This window comes from Pagrus pagrus (genome assembly GCF_965226575.1).
Source record: "Pagrus pagrus genome assembly, chromosome: 16".
Taxonomy (NCBI): domain Eukaryota; kingdom Metazoa; phylum Chordata; class Actinopteri; order Spariformes; family Sparidae; genus Pagrus; species Pagrus pagrus.
In genome coordinates, this window is record NC_140200.1 from 22,771,435 (window position 1) to 22,788,378 (window position 16,944).

Here is a 16,944-nt window from a genome sequence, read left to right on the forward strand (position 1 = left end):
TTCTCTGCCAGGCTGACATCATTATTAGCCTTAACAGTAAGCTAACATCAGTGTTGGCTTCTCTTCTTTCGACAGTAATTTTATTTTAGGACAGGGTCTATGACATTCTAACTCAGGATTCCTAACCAATGCAAGTCGTCAGTTAGGAAGGTTCTTTAATAGCTAAATTCCTATCCTATGATAAGACAGTTTTTCCGAAAAGTCATAAAATTTCACCTTAAACTGAGGTAAGATAGGATTTCAGATTTCAGTAATAAAGCCCCTGGTTCCCCCATTGTTGTTTGGGATCTCTTTTACGCTCTTGTTCCAGGTATAAATGGTCAAAAGACTCAGATAATTGGTGTGTTTCGTAAGAACCATTGTGCTTCCTGGTTCAGAAACTTTATGTCTACCATCTGTGAGTGCTGGATGAGATCCTGGATATCAAATAGCATCTTGTTTGCTTATTAATTTCCTTTCACCCCAATTAGACCCGACATAACTGTTACAGATTACTCTTCATTTAAATAATGACAGGTTGTCAGTCACACACAAACAGAATACTTGATGCTTAACTCCCTCCTGTTGTTTAATATGCTGGTATGTGTTGGACTAGGAAGACTCTAGAAAGTGTTTCCAGGTCTGGGTTTTATATAAAAACATGTGTACTTGGCCAGGTGTGCTATTTGACACAGCATTGCACCAAGAAATGCAGGGAAAAAGAAGTTTGCGAGCAAATAAACACGGACGTAAACAATGTAAGATTTAGTTTTATTAGGAAGGAAATGCATTTTGACATTTTTGTTAGAGCTCCAGGATATATGTGCTTCATGTGTGTACTAATACGTTTAGGTGAGTAACACTAAATGTAAATATAGCTTTTGTTCGTTTACAAGTGAACTCCACATGGCACCTTCATGCCGCCAAAATGTATGTTCGTTTTCACCGACAAGATGTTTATGATATAATCTATTGTACAGACTAAGATATAGTTTAGTCTGAATGTTGTCAGAAGTACCTATTACAGTACCTTCTCTCAAAGAAAAAAATGTGTTTTGGGTTAGTAGCTGACAATGAAGCTGCCAAGTTTTTGTGCTTTTAAAAAAGCACAAAATCTCATTTTGGACAAAATATTGTCAACTCATACGTCCAACACAGCAAAATCAGTGCAGTCTGAAATAACTTATGTGCAGATTGTAAAAGAAAATGATCGAAACACAGCAGGCTGAGAATAAAATGTTCTAATCACTAATCAGACAAAAACAAATACATCACCAAAAACCTTTTGGAGTACTGGAAACTTTTCCTTTTTCACCACCCACTCTGGCAGAGTGGGTGGTGAAAATTGAGACCTAAAATGATTGAATGATTTACAAAGGCAGGGTGCCTGCTCAAGTGCTAAAGCAAACCTTTTTTTTTAGGTTGATAATAATTTTTCTCAAATGTTTCTTTTTCTTTTGCCGATGGTCGACGTTCCATTCCAGCCATTATTTTGGCCAAACTAAATGAAAAAACAACATTAACATCAGATCAAAAGATATCTTTGAAATATAGAACATATATATATATATAAGATTTGTATGAAATATGCCTCTCTGATCTCTCCTGGCGAGCAGTTCATCAGGATCTATCACTGACTGGTGGTGGTCCAGGTGTTGTATAATTGTCTGTTAAACTGAAACTATTGTGTTGTGTTCATGTGCTGGTGGGAAAGTCCTCATGTGTGGAACGTCCAACTTGGCTGCTAAACAGTGTCACATTCCTGTTCTATTCTGCTGGAAAATCAAACCCAGAGGAGAAACGACAAACAAACACAAAGAGGCTGCAGCTTCTCAAGCTGCTGGAATGTTCATTTTTGACGTCTGCAGAGAAAAATCTCTTTTATCAAGTTATTTGTGTCTGTGATTGATGAAGTTCAAGCTGTTTCCAATGCAAAACAAGTATTTTCTCAAATCAAGTTCAGTTTTTCTTGACTCTAGTGGAGCCACCTGTTGAATCACGACACAAACACTCGCTTCTAGAAAATTCTCAGAACAACTTAATTTCTTCTGGGACCAGCAAGGTCCACCACCACCACCATTATCCTTCTAACAGGTGGTGGTGGCTCCTTCGCTGATTCTAGCAACCTCTTGTCTGTAACGTTAGCCTCCTGGCTAACATTCACCTCTTCAGCCTAGCTGGTAGCATCTTTCTGAGCTGACTAAAACAAGCTAGTCATTGCATTATTATTATTTGGGTCTACAGCTCTTGCAAGCTCCTCTTTGTCTTCTCCTCTCTCTTCTGGCATCAAGATTTATGTGCAGGTCCAGGCATAGTGAGGAAATTCACTCCAACATTAGCAGGCAGTTGTTTGGGGTAGTTGTTTGGATCAGTAAATATTTCAGTTCATGTTGCCAGCCACTTACGATGATCTTTTAATGATGCATCCCAAAAAATGACATTCACTCATTCTATTTGCAAAGGGTGTTTTCATTATAAAAAAAGCTACATTTTACTCAAGCAACAATAAATGTTTTTAATAGGTAATGGATCAAAATAAAATGTGGTTATCACTGCTTAAAGTAGGATGCACATGATTATGCTGGCCTCCAAGTGCTCTTATTATTATGGTAAATATTTTCATATATTACTTGTTTTCAGTAAAATAAAGTTTAAAATTATAAAAATTATAGTCAAAACTTAGTCAATAGGAAAAAAAATGTGTTGTAACGTGGATAACTTTACTAATTAAACCACATCAGTCAACGTTCCAGATGATGACGTTATTGTTTCCTCACCCTAACAAGCTGTTTTTGTGCCTCAATCTAATCGGAGCTTAAGTTCAGCTTTGTCCCAATATATAATTGAAAACTTAACCATACAAAAATGTAAAGTTTCAACATATCCGTATGATATGAAATGTTTAAATTGAACTTATGAACCATGTACATTTTAACATATCAGTGGAAAATGTACAATTCCAATATTGATTCTGGCAACTGTGTTGGGATAAACAATGTCCGTGCAGACCAGTGGACAGACAACAGATGACACCTGAGATTATTAGATTTAGAAGAAAATACTCACTGATGGCAACATGAAAAACAGAAAGACAGCTTGGAAAACCTGATGGGCAGGTTAAAAAAGCTTTGTTTTGTAAATGTAATAAACTTAATCTGTTTTCAAAATTTAATGCTGTAGTAAATTTGACTTGTTCAGGATTTTAAAGTTTAGAGATAAAGCAGGATTTCATAGCTAAGACTTAACTCCTACTTATAACTTGCAAAACTGTGACTTTGTCCCACCTCTGAGGTGCAAACTGGATGTATTTACCTGGCTAAAGCATGCAAAACCGCTTGAGTTGCCTGTTTAATATTCTCCGGGTTTTACTCTAACACTTAAATTTCTCCCTTATGCATAAATATTTCAGGTACACAGCGTGCCATAACCCTAACCCTGACCCTCCTTGTTACTGGCTGCTTGTAATTTGTGAATTCACTCTCTTGTTACACTGGTTGTAAACTACTGTCGATAAGACCTGCACAACATTCCAGGCATGTAAATATCATATACCTTATGTTGTTATGCTAGAACGCGCGCTACAGTCCAATGTAAACAGGTGAAAGAAAAGAGAGCGAGGCCCTAGAGCAAGGCGACTCAGCCCAGTGTGAGGTCTATAACGTTTAAGTAAATGGATCCAGGGGAAACTCTGCTTGATTTCAGACGAGCCCGATTATTATCACGCAGGCTCCATCTAACAAGGGCCAATAAAAGCACAAAGGATAGAAAAAACCCAGTGCTGTTTTTAAAGATAGGACTGACAGGAGGTTAAGTGTAAACTAAATGTAGGTTCACTAAAACAACTGGCATCCAGATTTCAGTCCCTGAGGGCCGAGCACACGGGGCTCTGAATAAAACTCAGACCTGGAAACACTTTCAAGGGCTGGTTTTTAACCTGTTTTGTGAGGTTTGCCTCATAGTCCAACACATACCAGAATATTAAACAACAGGGGGGATTTAAGTGTCAAGTATTCTGTTTTTGTGTGACTGACAACCTGTCATTATCTAAATTCACAGGAAGTAGTAAATCTCACCTGAGTGGTATGGTTCAGAGATAAACAAACTAAAGAGTAATCTGTTACAGTTTATGTCAGGTCTAATGGGAGCCAAAGGGAATTAATAAGCAAACAGGATGCTATTTGATATCCAGGATCTCATCCAGCACTTACAGATGGTAGACATAAAGTTTCTGAACCAGGACTCTCATGAACCAACTCTCATGAAGTTCTAAGAAACACACCAATTATCTGAGTCTTTTGATCATTTATACCAGGAACAAGAGTAAAAGAGATCCCAAACAGTAATGAAAGAACCAAGGGCATCGTTATAGAAAGTCTGAAATCTGAGAAACATCTTTCCTGACTGCATTTAGGAAAGAAATCCTTTCTTATCTAAGGATAGAAATTTGGTTAATTTGGTTAACTAATGCAGTTGTTAGACTCTCAGAGAAGCTAACGCAGTTGGTTGGTTTACTTTATTAATCCCTCTGAAGGGAAATTGATTGTCACTCTGTACGTACAACATCCAACACACAATACTACAACATGACAAGCATTGACAACTCAGGCAGTACAATAAGTGCAATGCAATGCATTACTTAGCATAGCACACAACAGAAAAACAACAACAATCAACAACAAAAAACTTCACTGCACCAGGTACAAAAGACCTCCTGAATCTTCCTGAGGAACAGTTGTTAGACCCTCAGAGAAGCTAACACTGTTGTTAGACTCTCAGAGAAGCTAACACTGTTTTAAGCTTGCTGGAGAAGCTAAATCTGACTGTTGCCTGTTGGAGAAATTAACACTGACGTTAGCCTGTTAGCTTTACATTTCCTGGACCAGGTATACATCCTCTCATCTCCTCTCTCATCCACTGAGACTATTAATGCTTCTGACTCATCAAAGCTTAAATTAAAAGCTGTCTTTTTTTGTTTATTACAGCAAGTTAGCTAGTCAGTGACAGGTGAAGTGAGCCAGCTGTTGTCACAGATAAAGGCAGTCTCCTGTACATTCACACTGATACAGGCATGACAGGATGAGTACTCAGGCTGACTTCTGACTGAGAATCCTGAATTCAATATGAAAAACAGTCTATTTATGACTAATTAATTATTCACTAATTATACAACCCTTCAGCACTAACAGAGACAAATGGAGGGTAACAGGATTGGGGGAAAGCTTGATCTCACCTCTTGGGTGGGTCCTCCAGCGACTTGCACGTACGTTACGCGGTACTTGTCAACAGGGCTGGCGGGTGCCGTCCAGGTGGCACGGAAGGAGTGGTGGGTGACCTCAGAGGTCACGAGGTCGGTGGCTGCCTCCAGTTCTACTCCTGAAAAGTAGCGAACAAGAGCTGGAATATGATCCGACACGTCAAGTATTTCACACCTGAACTCTGCCATCACAAATCTGCCCTCGTTGTGTTCACTCCTCTGACAGTGAAGCTGTTGGCCCGCTGTACATTTCAGCTCTTCTGTAGAAAGTTTTCTCTGTTTTTCTTCTTTTCGGTACCATAAATCTTTCTTGTATTTCCTCTTAAAACTGATTTACAGACAAAAAGCACTTCCAATATGAAAGTTTCCATCAGATGCTTGGATCCGTGTCACAACATCTTTTGATGGTCTGAAGTAATCGACATTGTCAGGCAGAATTGAGTCACATTTATCCATCTGCATTTTTTGGATTTGATCTATTTTTTTATTTTTAAGAGTAGATTTGATTTGAGAAAAAGAGAAGACTTTGTTCTCATCTGGGGATTATATGGACTGCATAATTTGTACTTTCTTCTCGTCAGCAGTTATTAGTTTCATCATTCAAACAGGGTGAAAGCAGCTGTACCAAGGAAGTATAATTCTGCTGATATCCACTTCTTTACTTGGACTAAAGGTTTATGTCGTCCTTCATAAGCAGAGAGACTTTCTCGCCCTCGAGCGCCTGTAAAACCAAATGAAAGCCTGCAGTAAAATTTGACAAATACATGGTTGTCGGTCTTAAACACTGTGGCTTTGTAAATTCCGGAAAAGCAGAATGTCCTGACCTCCACCACCAGTAACTACTACGAGGTGTAAATCTGGGCCAGCGGAATTATAGCCGCAAGCTGCAGCGCATAGCTCCGTTTGAGCAATGAAGTTATGAAGAATGCAGAGTAAAAAAGTAAAATCAGAAACAATTCATCCTCACATTTACTGATTTAATTAATCAGGTCTTATGATATTAAAGAAGCTTTCTCTTCTTTGTTGTTTATAGTGCAACAATCAGAAAAATAATTACTTCAGATGAGGCTGCAACATTTTTTCAGTTTGGGAAGGAAAAATGTTGTAGTTCAAACGTTGTCTTTTTGTTTTATTTGTGCAGCTTATTGTTGCCAAGCACCTGCAAAAATGTTTGGATGTGTGTGAGGCTCCTGATGAAGGCAATATTTCTGTCAAAGGAAATGGATCGAATTTTAAAAACAGACCAAAATCTGAAACAATAACCCTAGAATTATTTCTATGCATTTTGTTTTTAATTTTCTTCCTGTGGAAAAACTACTGCTTTCAAATTCATTTGCCCCAACAAAATCACAACAAGACTTTTGAAAAATTGTCAGTTTGATGATGATGCTACCTGTGACTCATTCCCTACCTGGACCCTTGACGCTGTTACACAGGTTGACTGAGAGGTCATCCACAATGTCCAGCAGGAACTGGAAGTCGTTGACGTTGTACATGTGAATGTCGTCGGGGTCGGAGGCGATGGACCTCAGCTCGTTCTCATCTGCGTTCTTCACACCTGAGAGAAAAATGTATGGTCAGAAAAGTGCCTGAAAGAAACAAGGCTAAACACAAGACAAAAATGTATCTGGTTTGTAAGGTGTTGCCAAAGTGACATATACATATGCTGACCATCAAGATCTGAGTCAGGAAGAACTAAACTGTTTCTGTGCCTCAACTCAACTAATCTCATGTATTACAAATACTGCAAATCACCACGGACCATCATCTAAAGCTCATCAGTTTTTAGAAAACAACTTTTTTAAACTTGAAACTGTCTTGATTTAATATTCTTAAGTAAATTGAAATTTATGACTGTGTAAAGGTGGGAAAAAGTCTGAAATCTTGGTCAATCAGTGGTATGATCCTCTAGCTAGCTGCAAGCTGATATTTCCATCCCACAAACACAAGAAATAAGTCACCTTATTCTTTTTTCCATCTTCGCAGGAAATTAAATACAAATTGGAGCTCATTCTTGCTCTATGAACTGAGGCGAGAATGCATTAATTTCATGTCATTCAAACTGACAATGTCACTCACCAATTGCATAGAGCTCGATGCCGCTGTCTCTCAGCTTCTGTGAGTTGAAGACGATTTCGTCCTGCGACTTTCCGTCAGTGATCAGGACACCAATTCTTCTGGATTCTGGACGCATTCCTACATTGGCTTTGAAGTTGTTCTGAAGGATGTAGTTCAGAGCCATTCCTGTTTGACATGAATAGAGGGTTTTATAAAGCTTTCAGTAATAATCATACAAGTACAATGTGTAAATCTGACTTGACAACAAAAAGTAGTTGTGTCTTAAGCCATATTTGGGCAGATTTGGTTAAAAATATGAGGATCTTGGCCTTTGGGATAGACTGATCGTCTTTTTTCACCATTTTCTGACATTTTATAGACCAAAGAACTAATTGATTAATCGAGACAATAATGGACAGATGAACCGACAATAAAAGAAATCAATAGCAGCCCTACTTCAAAATTTCTTGGGGTTCTTTTTCAGAGAAAATACACTGGATCCCAAATTTGACAATCCTAGATCAGTTTAAACCTGGTGTGGATTGGACAAAGTGCTGTTTAATCACCTGTCATGGTGTTGCCTCCTTTGTATGGCAGGTTGGCAATGGCATCCAGCAGGGATGCTTTGGTCGGGTGGTCCTTCAGGTGCCACTCGGTCTTTGGGTCTCCACTGTACTGAGCCAGACCTGCAGAAAATACAAGTAGTATCAAAAAAACACCAAGGAAGTAACAACAAACAAAATAGAACACAAAATGATGCCAAATACACAGGTTCTACCAGCAAAAAACTGCAGCAAATAAATGAAAATAATACCATGCAATAATCTTCATTTGTCCAGTATCAACAGCAGCTGGCAGCAGCAGTAACAGTAGTAGAATGAGTAGTTAGAAGTATATGTAAGTCAGCAATAATAGCAGTGGGAACAGCCACAGCAGTATCAACAGTAGCTGTTAACACACTGACAGTAGTAGAATGAGGAAATGAGTAGAAGTGGTCGTACTAAATGAGGTATCATATTCTAAATATTATGGTCCTTGTATAAGTGTGAAAAAAAAGGTAATAAGGCGCTCCTTATCAGATGCCTTTTAACATCAATGAGCCTATAAATGCATTAATAATAGCATCATAAACATGTTAATTGTTACATTCTTATTAAGACTTATTAGAACTTATATTTTTAGAAGTCAATAAGTTAATAAGTTGGTGATATATCGTAGGCAACTGGATTAAGTTAATAAAGAATGTATTAACCGTAGTGAGGCATTGTTCTTGCTACAGACCAAAAACGGCTAATAAATGTATAATAGAATAAGTATTAATCTTAATAAAGCAACAAAAAGCTTAGTTAAGGTTTAATAATGACATAATAGGTAAGTTATGTAAGTTAAATTCAATGGAATGCCTTTGCTAAGAAACTTTTATGAACTTACATTACGCAGTCTACTAACAATAAACAATCTACTAATAATGATGTTAATTATGTATTAACACTTAGAGTTTTATTAACGTTAATGAGCATCTTATAAAGATTAACAAGGGCTTTTACTACCCATTAACTAATGCTTATGATAAGGACCTTACTGTCAGGTCTTATCTTATTAGTATTGATAGCAGCAGTGCTAGTTGTAGTTGGCACAAGTGGGAAATTAGTAAAGATGTAACACTTTTATTAAGCTACATTTCAGAAGAAAATGGTACCTTTTACTCAACAACTAATTTTATTCAGTGGCTTTAAATGTAACTCGAGGGTCACTGTCAACGATCCACAAGTGGCCCTAATGGCTCTGAAACTCCCCTCCAGTTAGTTAGAACTGAAGAAGCCTCTTGGAGGAGAAGTGAAACGTCTTCAGAAAACTGAAACAAGTACTGAAAAAATACTGCAAAGAGATTAACGCAGAAATATCCAACCTTTGGAAAAATTAAACAAATATTCAAAATGTCTTTTGTAACTGAATATTTTACTGCTTAAGACTTCTGCTAGGTAAAAATGTTAAATACTGGACTCTTACATGTAATGGAGCATTGTTGCATTTGGGTAAAAAGGTTTTGAATTTTTATTTTACAACTTTAAGTTGCGCTAGAAACATTGGTTAAAGTAGTAGATTTGTTAGTACCAAAAGTAGGAGCTTTAGTTCTTGAACTGAGCTGAACTGTTTCAGAGGTTATTGTTATTAGTAATAATGAGATAGCAGTACAGAAAGGACAGGTAGTAATAGTGAGAGCAATTGTAGTAATAGCTGAGGTCTGAATAGTGACAGTTGTAGGAATATTACCAATCTGGACTCTGTCAACGCTGATGTCGAACACGCTGACCATGCGAGCGATGAAGTTGCGGATGGTTTTGAAGTTGATGCGTCCGATGCTCCAGGAGCCATCGACCAGCAGCACGATGTCGGCCTGAGCTGCGGTCTTACACTGAGTGTCTGCAGGGAGATGGTGAGGAGGGGGGCAGTGAGCGAGACACCTGGTACACCACAGACACCGAGACGAGTGTCCCATCAGATTTAAATACATTGTTTGAGGTGAATGTGTGTGAGAAAGTGTGGAAAAAGTGAGAGGAAACTTTGTGGGACACATCAGGGAAGAGAAGAATACATCACAAACTCTGACAATCACAAGATGTTTATACAGCAGAGGTTTTACACAGCATTATGTAACACAAATAATTCACACTCATAACAAATTGTGTAACAGCTGTTGTTTCTGGATTAACTGCTCTCTCTTCTGGGCCTTTACTTTCTCTCTCTCTTCCAGCCCAGCAAGTCGTTTGGGATTTTACATCCAGCAGCAGATCAGCCTGTGGTCTTTTCTGGCTGACACACAGGCTGAAACCTCCAGCAGCAGCAGTCAGCCTCTCTGACACTGTGATATATGAGGCCTCCTGTTCCCAATAGTTAGTGCACATTCCTGCTCCAGGCACCTGTAGGGGTGAAAAATGGACGCTCGTCCTCTTTTTCGAGGATGACAAACTAGAAGTTTTTAAAAAGTGGCCCCTGTATGTACAATTGAAAACAGGTTAGGAGACAATCGATTAAATGTTTTTGTTCTTTTTCAGCAGCCCGCAGAAACAGATGCTTGACGCTAAGAGGAACCGAGTCGGATGCCTGGCCCCAGTCTATTTGAGTTATACCACCGCCAGTAAACAATATGCTCATGTGTCCCTCTGACATTCATTAATAAAAACAGATGTCATAAACAGAGGAAGCTTTAAGAGGCATCTAATATGCTGCAGACGACTGCTGGATCCAGTGTCTCTGAGTAAGAGTCTCAGCAAATAAATATCCAGCTTTGTCTGACTGTGAGTTATAAATCACTGGTGACCTGCAGAATCCTGCAGCAGTTCTGACTTTTTTTTTGTGCACTCAGGCTGACTGTCTTTTCAAAACCAAAAATTAAATGAAATAAAACGTTTCAATCCAAAATCAAAAACACACACAAAACAAATGTGTCTACTGACAGTGTCAGCAAAAGGTTAGCATTTTGTTTTTCAAAAAACACCCTCTTAAGTGTTTTATGGCGGCTGGCACGTATGACTTAGTTGACACGATGGTTTTCATCAGTTTTAAATCTATTATCTAACTTTCAAAAAAATAAAGACCGATAAGGGGTGCACAAAGAGCATCCAGGATCATTTGAGCAAAACTAGGTTTAATGTAATGTTGGAAAGCTTAGCGCTTAAGTTCATTCTTGACCTTGAAACTAGTAGCATGATAAAACAATCCCAAAGCATTTTCCAGAGCTTTCAACAAAAATAATAATGAGCAGCTATTTTAAGACATTTTGGACAAGATGTCCTTAGAAGGGCTTAAGACTAACACCGTCACATCATCTTAGGGGTGATAAAAAATGTCTTTGGGACAAACAGGGAGATCTTGCTTGGGAAAGGGATTTTTAAATGCATTTATGTAATTATTTCTTTATAAAGCACATATTATCATGCTCTTACTATAGTTACTATAGAAAATCTAGAGAAATATGATGTGTTAAAACCAACAACTCACTATCGGCGGGGGACACAGCCTAATTTTTCCCGGATAAAGCTGCATTGTGGACAACAAATCCATGTTGAAATCCGTAGGAGGAGAGCTAGTTAGCTGTTAGCTGTTAGCAGCTGGTGAGCAGCAGAGTCCTGTGCTTCTAGAGCCAACAGAGCTAAAAGAGCTAACAGCTAAAGACACAGCAGGACTGACAGTTTCTGCCAAGCGTTAAACAGTGAGTTTGCAATAATTTAATGTACTTCAGGTGAGTACAGTTTTGAGGTAAAAGTACTTTAAATGTTAATACTTCTAGCTGTAGATAGATAACTGTAGATGATGATAACAAAGTAAAGAAAGAACGTCTTGATTTTGGGACAGTTTCCATTCACTGCGGGACGATTAAAATAGTTTTTTCGGGATGGTTTCAACAAATCTGTCTCCTTGACAACTGACCAAATTCCACCTGTTGATGAAGGTCACAGGATTTGGCTGAAAGCAGGAAAAAGCTACTAAGTGGACATTGACTTGGGACAGTTTTTGGATTAACTCTTTGTTTCAATCAGATAAATAAGAATTTGTTCATAATAACAAACAAACACGACCTGATTCCAGAAAATGTACAGTGACTTGATAAAACATTGTTGGAAGTAGAATTCTTTCACTGCCCTGTCAAGCTTGTCGTACTTTGTTTAAAGAAGAAAATTAAAAAAGGAATAACGCATTTTATGACTTATAAAAAATAACATTCCTTCAGCGTATGAAGGACACAACGAAGCGGCTCTGCCAGACCATATGGACCTGTCAGAAAGTCTGGACTAAAGCCGCCACTAAGCAGGCTGCCATGTGAGAGCTGCAGCTTAATATACGAGGATCTCTGAGTGGAACCTCAGTGGAACATCCTGGCCAGTTCCCCACTCGGTGGGCAGTCGGTCACCGTGTCTGCTCCCCATTACAGCAGGAATTTCTGCCCAGGGTCAGCACCTCCTCGGGGGTCTTGTGAGAAGCATAACATTTTCCTAACTGCGTACAAAAAAGCTCTGGAACATAAAAAGGTCTGTAATTGCAAGCAGAGCCCTTTTCTTCGAACAACATAAAAATGGGAAATATCTACTTTCGCAAGACTAAATAAACATTTGGGCAGCAGATACTAAGATCTGAGTAACTCATCTGGGAGCTGATGAAGATACATGTTGTTTGTGTCACCATTAAAGGTCAGCACATCAGGGGGTGGCTGCTCACACACTGGCACATTTGTAGCATGTGCTGCAGTCAGGGCATGTGTCCAAGTGGGCAATTTATAAATTTTAATGTCAACACTTCAGCATGTCTGTTAAAAGGCATGTCATTTAGCTCCAGATCAGACTTCAAATGAGATATGAGGGAGGCGATGCAAGCCAAGCAGCTCAAAATAATTTACACTAATCATAATCATCTGCGCATAATTTTGGTCAAAGAGACAGTGATAATAATTCCCCTCGACAACAAATAATTCAATGTTCTGGCACTAATCAGGGCGGTACTTCCAAGTCAGACCACTCCTGTTCTGAAATGAATTTGATCAGAGGGCGTCTGGTCTGCAGACCTGCTCTGTAGGGCTGCTAATGGAGTATTTGGAGTGTGGTGGAGTTTTTACCAATAGAAATAGGCGGATCACTATAAGCAATCTCAGTGAGGGTCGTCTTCTCCTCTCCTGCCAGTGGCATACTCTCCCCTCCTTCAAACATGCCAAACACAGCAACTGAGTACTTTGTTCCTGCCCTGAGGGGAAAAGAAAAGGACATAAACTTACATCAGTCTTTCACAATCTTAATTAGAAGACTTTAATGCCAACATTTAAAAAAACAGATGGTCTTTCAAATGACTAAACCTGTAAAAGCAGGTAGGCATATAAAACTGAAGGTAGTGATTTTTCAGCATCAAGCTGCACTAGAGGTAAGTGTAAAGTGTGTTTGTTTTATGTAGAACAGCTGTGTAACATCGTTCTATATTGTCCTTATTTCAGACACAATGGACTTAATGGTTTTTAACAATTTCTATTGGCGTAAGTTTGTATACATTTGATATCATTATGTCAACACCATTCAGCAAGTTGCAAAATAGATGATTGTTACGTTAACTTGAAAAGACTAAAAGTTTTGAGTGAAATGTACATATGATAGCTACCTTAGCAAGATCTGTTTGTAGAGGATTTTTGCTTGGGTTTTACAAAGTGGTTGGTATGACATTGCTATGTGGCTGATAGACATTTTTTACATTCACAGACAGATTGTCACCAGGCTGTTGCTCGGTGATGGCAGGGAAATGGTAGGTGGTTACCAAGTGTAAGCCCTCCATGACGTCATCCATTGGATTGTTGACTACAGTTTTGAAGCCTCTAGTGGCATTACAGCAGTGGCATTCTTGTTTTTTTGGAGGCAGAGGAGACCATATTTAGATGAGAGGGCAGATCTCAAGTCTACAGAAACAGCGACAGACTTTGAAGTCAATGTGACATAGTGGCCAAACAATGTCATTTTAAAAATCACATGATGCCCACTGGTCCAATAAGCTTAGAAATAAGAGACTGTAAAACAGCCGAAGAAATCAGCATTTGATCCAGTCAGTCCCATAAGACTGGGAAAGTTTGGAAGAGCCGCACCATTAAAGTGTTTTTCCGTTAGCCAAGTTAGCAAAGGGCTTAACCAGAAGCTAGCCAGTCACCCAGTGGAAGTCTATAGTGCACACACTCTATGGAACACAAAGATCCAGGTCACTTTACACCCAGAATGTCAAACTTTTTTGGCTTTGTGTGCCACTGAGCAGCTTTCCTACTAATGAACAGAGCTCTGGCTCGGATGCTGTGTCCAGATTTCCCTTATTAAGATCCATGGGGGAGCTGGGGAGGCTGTCCTGATTGTAGTAGTTACTTGTCAATCACAAGGTAGCCACGCCCTGGCGCATAATCTGCTTTATCATCTGTTTTACTCAAAATGGGACCATAACTTGAGTGAACATCATGCTGTGTTGGAGAAGAAACTGCTTTCTGAGGTAATAAATCAAGTGAGAAGTAGGGTCTTTATTTCATAAGCTTACATTCAATCAGACTTTATTTTGAAACCACTTGTCGCCATCTGCTGGCCATTAGAAAGAATGCAAGTTTAAGGCACTTCTGCATTGGCTTCACTTATCAGACCTCCGTCCATATACAGTCAATGGTGATGACCAGAGTGTGTGCTATAAGTTTTCTGTGACATTCAAAGTGGTTGCTAAAGTCTTACCAGCATTGACGAGGGCACTATTACTACAGATGGTTGATCTTCTTTATCATTTAATATTTATTGTTTCCCTGTGTGGTAAACTCTATAATCAAGGAATGACATCCCTCGGAACAAACAAATATCAACCAGTTATGAAAGCTTACCTGAGTTCCTCTAGAACGACTGTGCTATCATAGGGACCAACGAGGAGTTCCCCGAGGTCAATATCATCCCCTGAGGGGTGAAATGTCACTTTGTAGCCCCTGACATCTCCGGGTGCTGGATCCCAGGAGACTCTGAAACTGTTTTTGGTGGGCTCTGAGGTCTGGAGGTTTCTGGGAGCCTTGTAGGGCGACACTGAAATAGAAGAACCCGCCATAACTTCAGGACAAACTCGTGAGGAATAAAAGTTTAACACTACTCCAACTATTGGCAAAGGTTTTGAAGATCAGCCACACCACATTCAAGCCAGTTTGTCATTAGTCCATAATACAATACCTTGAACCCGGTGTCACTCGTTAAAAAGCCCAGTGTCATGCCGTGTGTTAGTAATGGTAGCGTGTGATTGAGCATATGTTTAACCGTGATTTTAGTGTTCTAGTGAAAAGACACTGCTTCTCTGCAGCGCAGCAGCACCTGTAGTGTGAAAATAGTCATCTTAACAAGTCGTTTAAACTTGAAGTCAGTCATAAATCTTATTTTTGGTGGAACAAGGAAAAAATCTGCAACTTGGATGACAAAATCCTATTTGTTTCCAAGGCAGCATGACATGTTAATGTTTCTCTTGAAACAAGCAGCGAAATTGTCAAATGGGCCATTTTTCTTCATTTGTTTGGCAAATACTGACATGTAATAAGAGAATGTCCTGGAAGCCAGTTAAGATAGAGTCCTTATCCTTGATTGTAATAGGATAGTTTTATTTCAGGGTTCACATAAAGTCAAATATGTCCTGTTGGTCAGCTAAATAAGTGGAAGTCAATGGCATAAAAATGTCTTTGCATTTATCAAAAACATGGACATTCATAAACTTCACTTTTCCCAGTTCGTCTTGTACATATTGTGACATTATTAACCAACCATTTCTGTATGTGTTTCTGATCATTTTGATAATTATTTTGATAATAAACTGAAGATTGTCTTAGATAATGGCTAGCAATGTTAGCTTGTCACTAGATGGAGCACCAACGTTGCTATATGCCTGATTTTCAGAGCTTAGCTAACACTATGGTGTTTTTTGATTGAAGAGCTGCCAAGAATGAACGTGACTGATGTACACTTCTGTGGGAAAGTGAGCAGGAAAGCTTCAACCTCATTGCTAATAAACTTGATGGTGCTTTTCTTCATTTTGGCAGACAGCTAGGCTAGCTGACAGAGTTTCAGAGCTTAGCGCCTGTTAGGTCGCTATTGCTCTTTTACGGTTCTTGAAAAAAATTGTATTGAATTAATAATAGTATTTATTATTCGGTTTTGCACATTCTTAGCAATTTTGATCACTGATAATCACCTCATTAGCGAGGTCAGCCAGTCAGCTGGCCTAGGTTGCTACTAAAATGAAGAAAAGCACCGTCAAGTTTATGAGCAATGAGCATTACTGCTCAGGAGTATATGTCAATTGATTTAATTTTTGGCAGCTCTTTCAAGCTCTTCAAGTATAAAAAATGAGTTAAAGCGACTAAACGCTGGCTAAGTTACTACTTCACATCTCTTACCATCTACTCAGACACAGGGGATCATAAAAAATAATCAGAAGCAATATATACAAAAATGTGCAGTAAATACTATTAACATTATGACAAAACTTATTGTGAAAAGTGAAGTAACTAACAAATCAAGTAGAGAATAGCAGCATAGCCCAAAAACCAAAGCTAATGCTTTAACATTTTTAATTTCATACGTAAATTTTAACCTCCAGTCTGTCAGGCCAATCACAGGACACCCTAAGACTCTGTGGATGGGATCCATACCTCAGCAGCAGATTTTCAAATTTCGTTCCACCAATAATAATGTTTGAAAAATGACCTCAGGTTTAAACATCATGGTTAAGATGGACATGTCTCTGCAGTGTACTGTCTGTCATAGGGTTGAATTATGGACCAACGTACGTGTCGTTCCTACTCCTTGCCTTGCTTTTCCTTCCCTGCGCTTGTAGATTGGGTGAACAGTGATGTTGTAGGTGGTTTTGGGCCGCAGGCGCATCATGGTGGTGGAAATGGACGTCCCAGGGATCTTCAGGGCCACTTCTTTCCCTCCAGCACTGGGAACGTATTTCAGCCGGTAGTGGCTCACTTTGCCTGGCGCTGGCGTCCACGTGACTTTCATGGTATGCTCAGTTTCGTCCGATACGGTCAACTGTTTACCAGCAGGAGAGGCTGAAAAACAAAAAATAAATACTCAATATCAGATCAATATTTAGTGTCTTTTAAATCTACTTTTAAATCT

The 16,944-nt window shown here is 39.0% G+C and overlaps 1 protein-coding gene across 6 annotated transcripts in view; it reads right to left on the reverse strand.

Annotated features, from left to right (window-relative positions):
• Window positions 1-16,944, reverse strand: part of col12a1b (collagen, type XII, alpha 1b) — a 151,583-nt gene that overhangs the window by 97,256 nt on the left and 37,383 nt on the right. For all 6 annotated transcript variants that reach the window (XM_084377842.1, XM_084377841.1, XM_084377840.1 and 3 more), the window contains exons 15-22: window positions 16,608-16,874; window positions 14,670-14,862; window positions 12,903-13,027; window positions 9,566-9,715; window positions 7,858-7,977; window positions 7,313-7,477; window positions 6,645-6,791; window positions 5,210-5,352 (exon numbers count right to left, since the gene is read on the reverse strand). In XM_084377842.1, coding sequence (XP_084233968.1) covers window positions 5,210-5,352; window positions 6,645-6,791; window positions 7,313-7,477; window positions 7,858-7,977; window positions 9,566-9,715; window positions 12,903-13,027; window positions 14,670-14,862; window positions 16,608-16,874 — 1,310 coding nt within the window. The remainder of the gene's footprint in view (window positions 1-5,209; window positions 5,353-6,644; window positions 6,792-7,312; window positions 7,478-7,857; window positions 7,978-9,565; window positions 9,716-12,902; window positions 13,028-14,669; window positions 14,863-16,607; window positions 16,875-16,944) is intronic.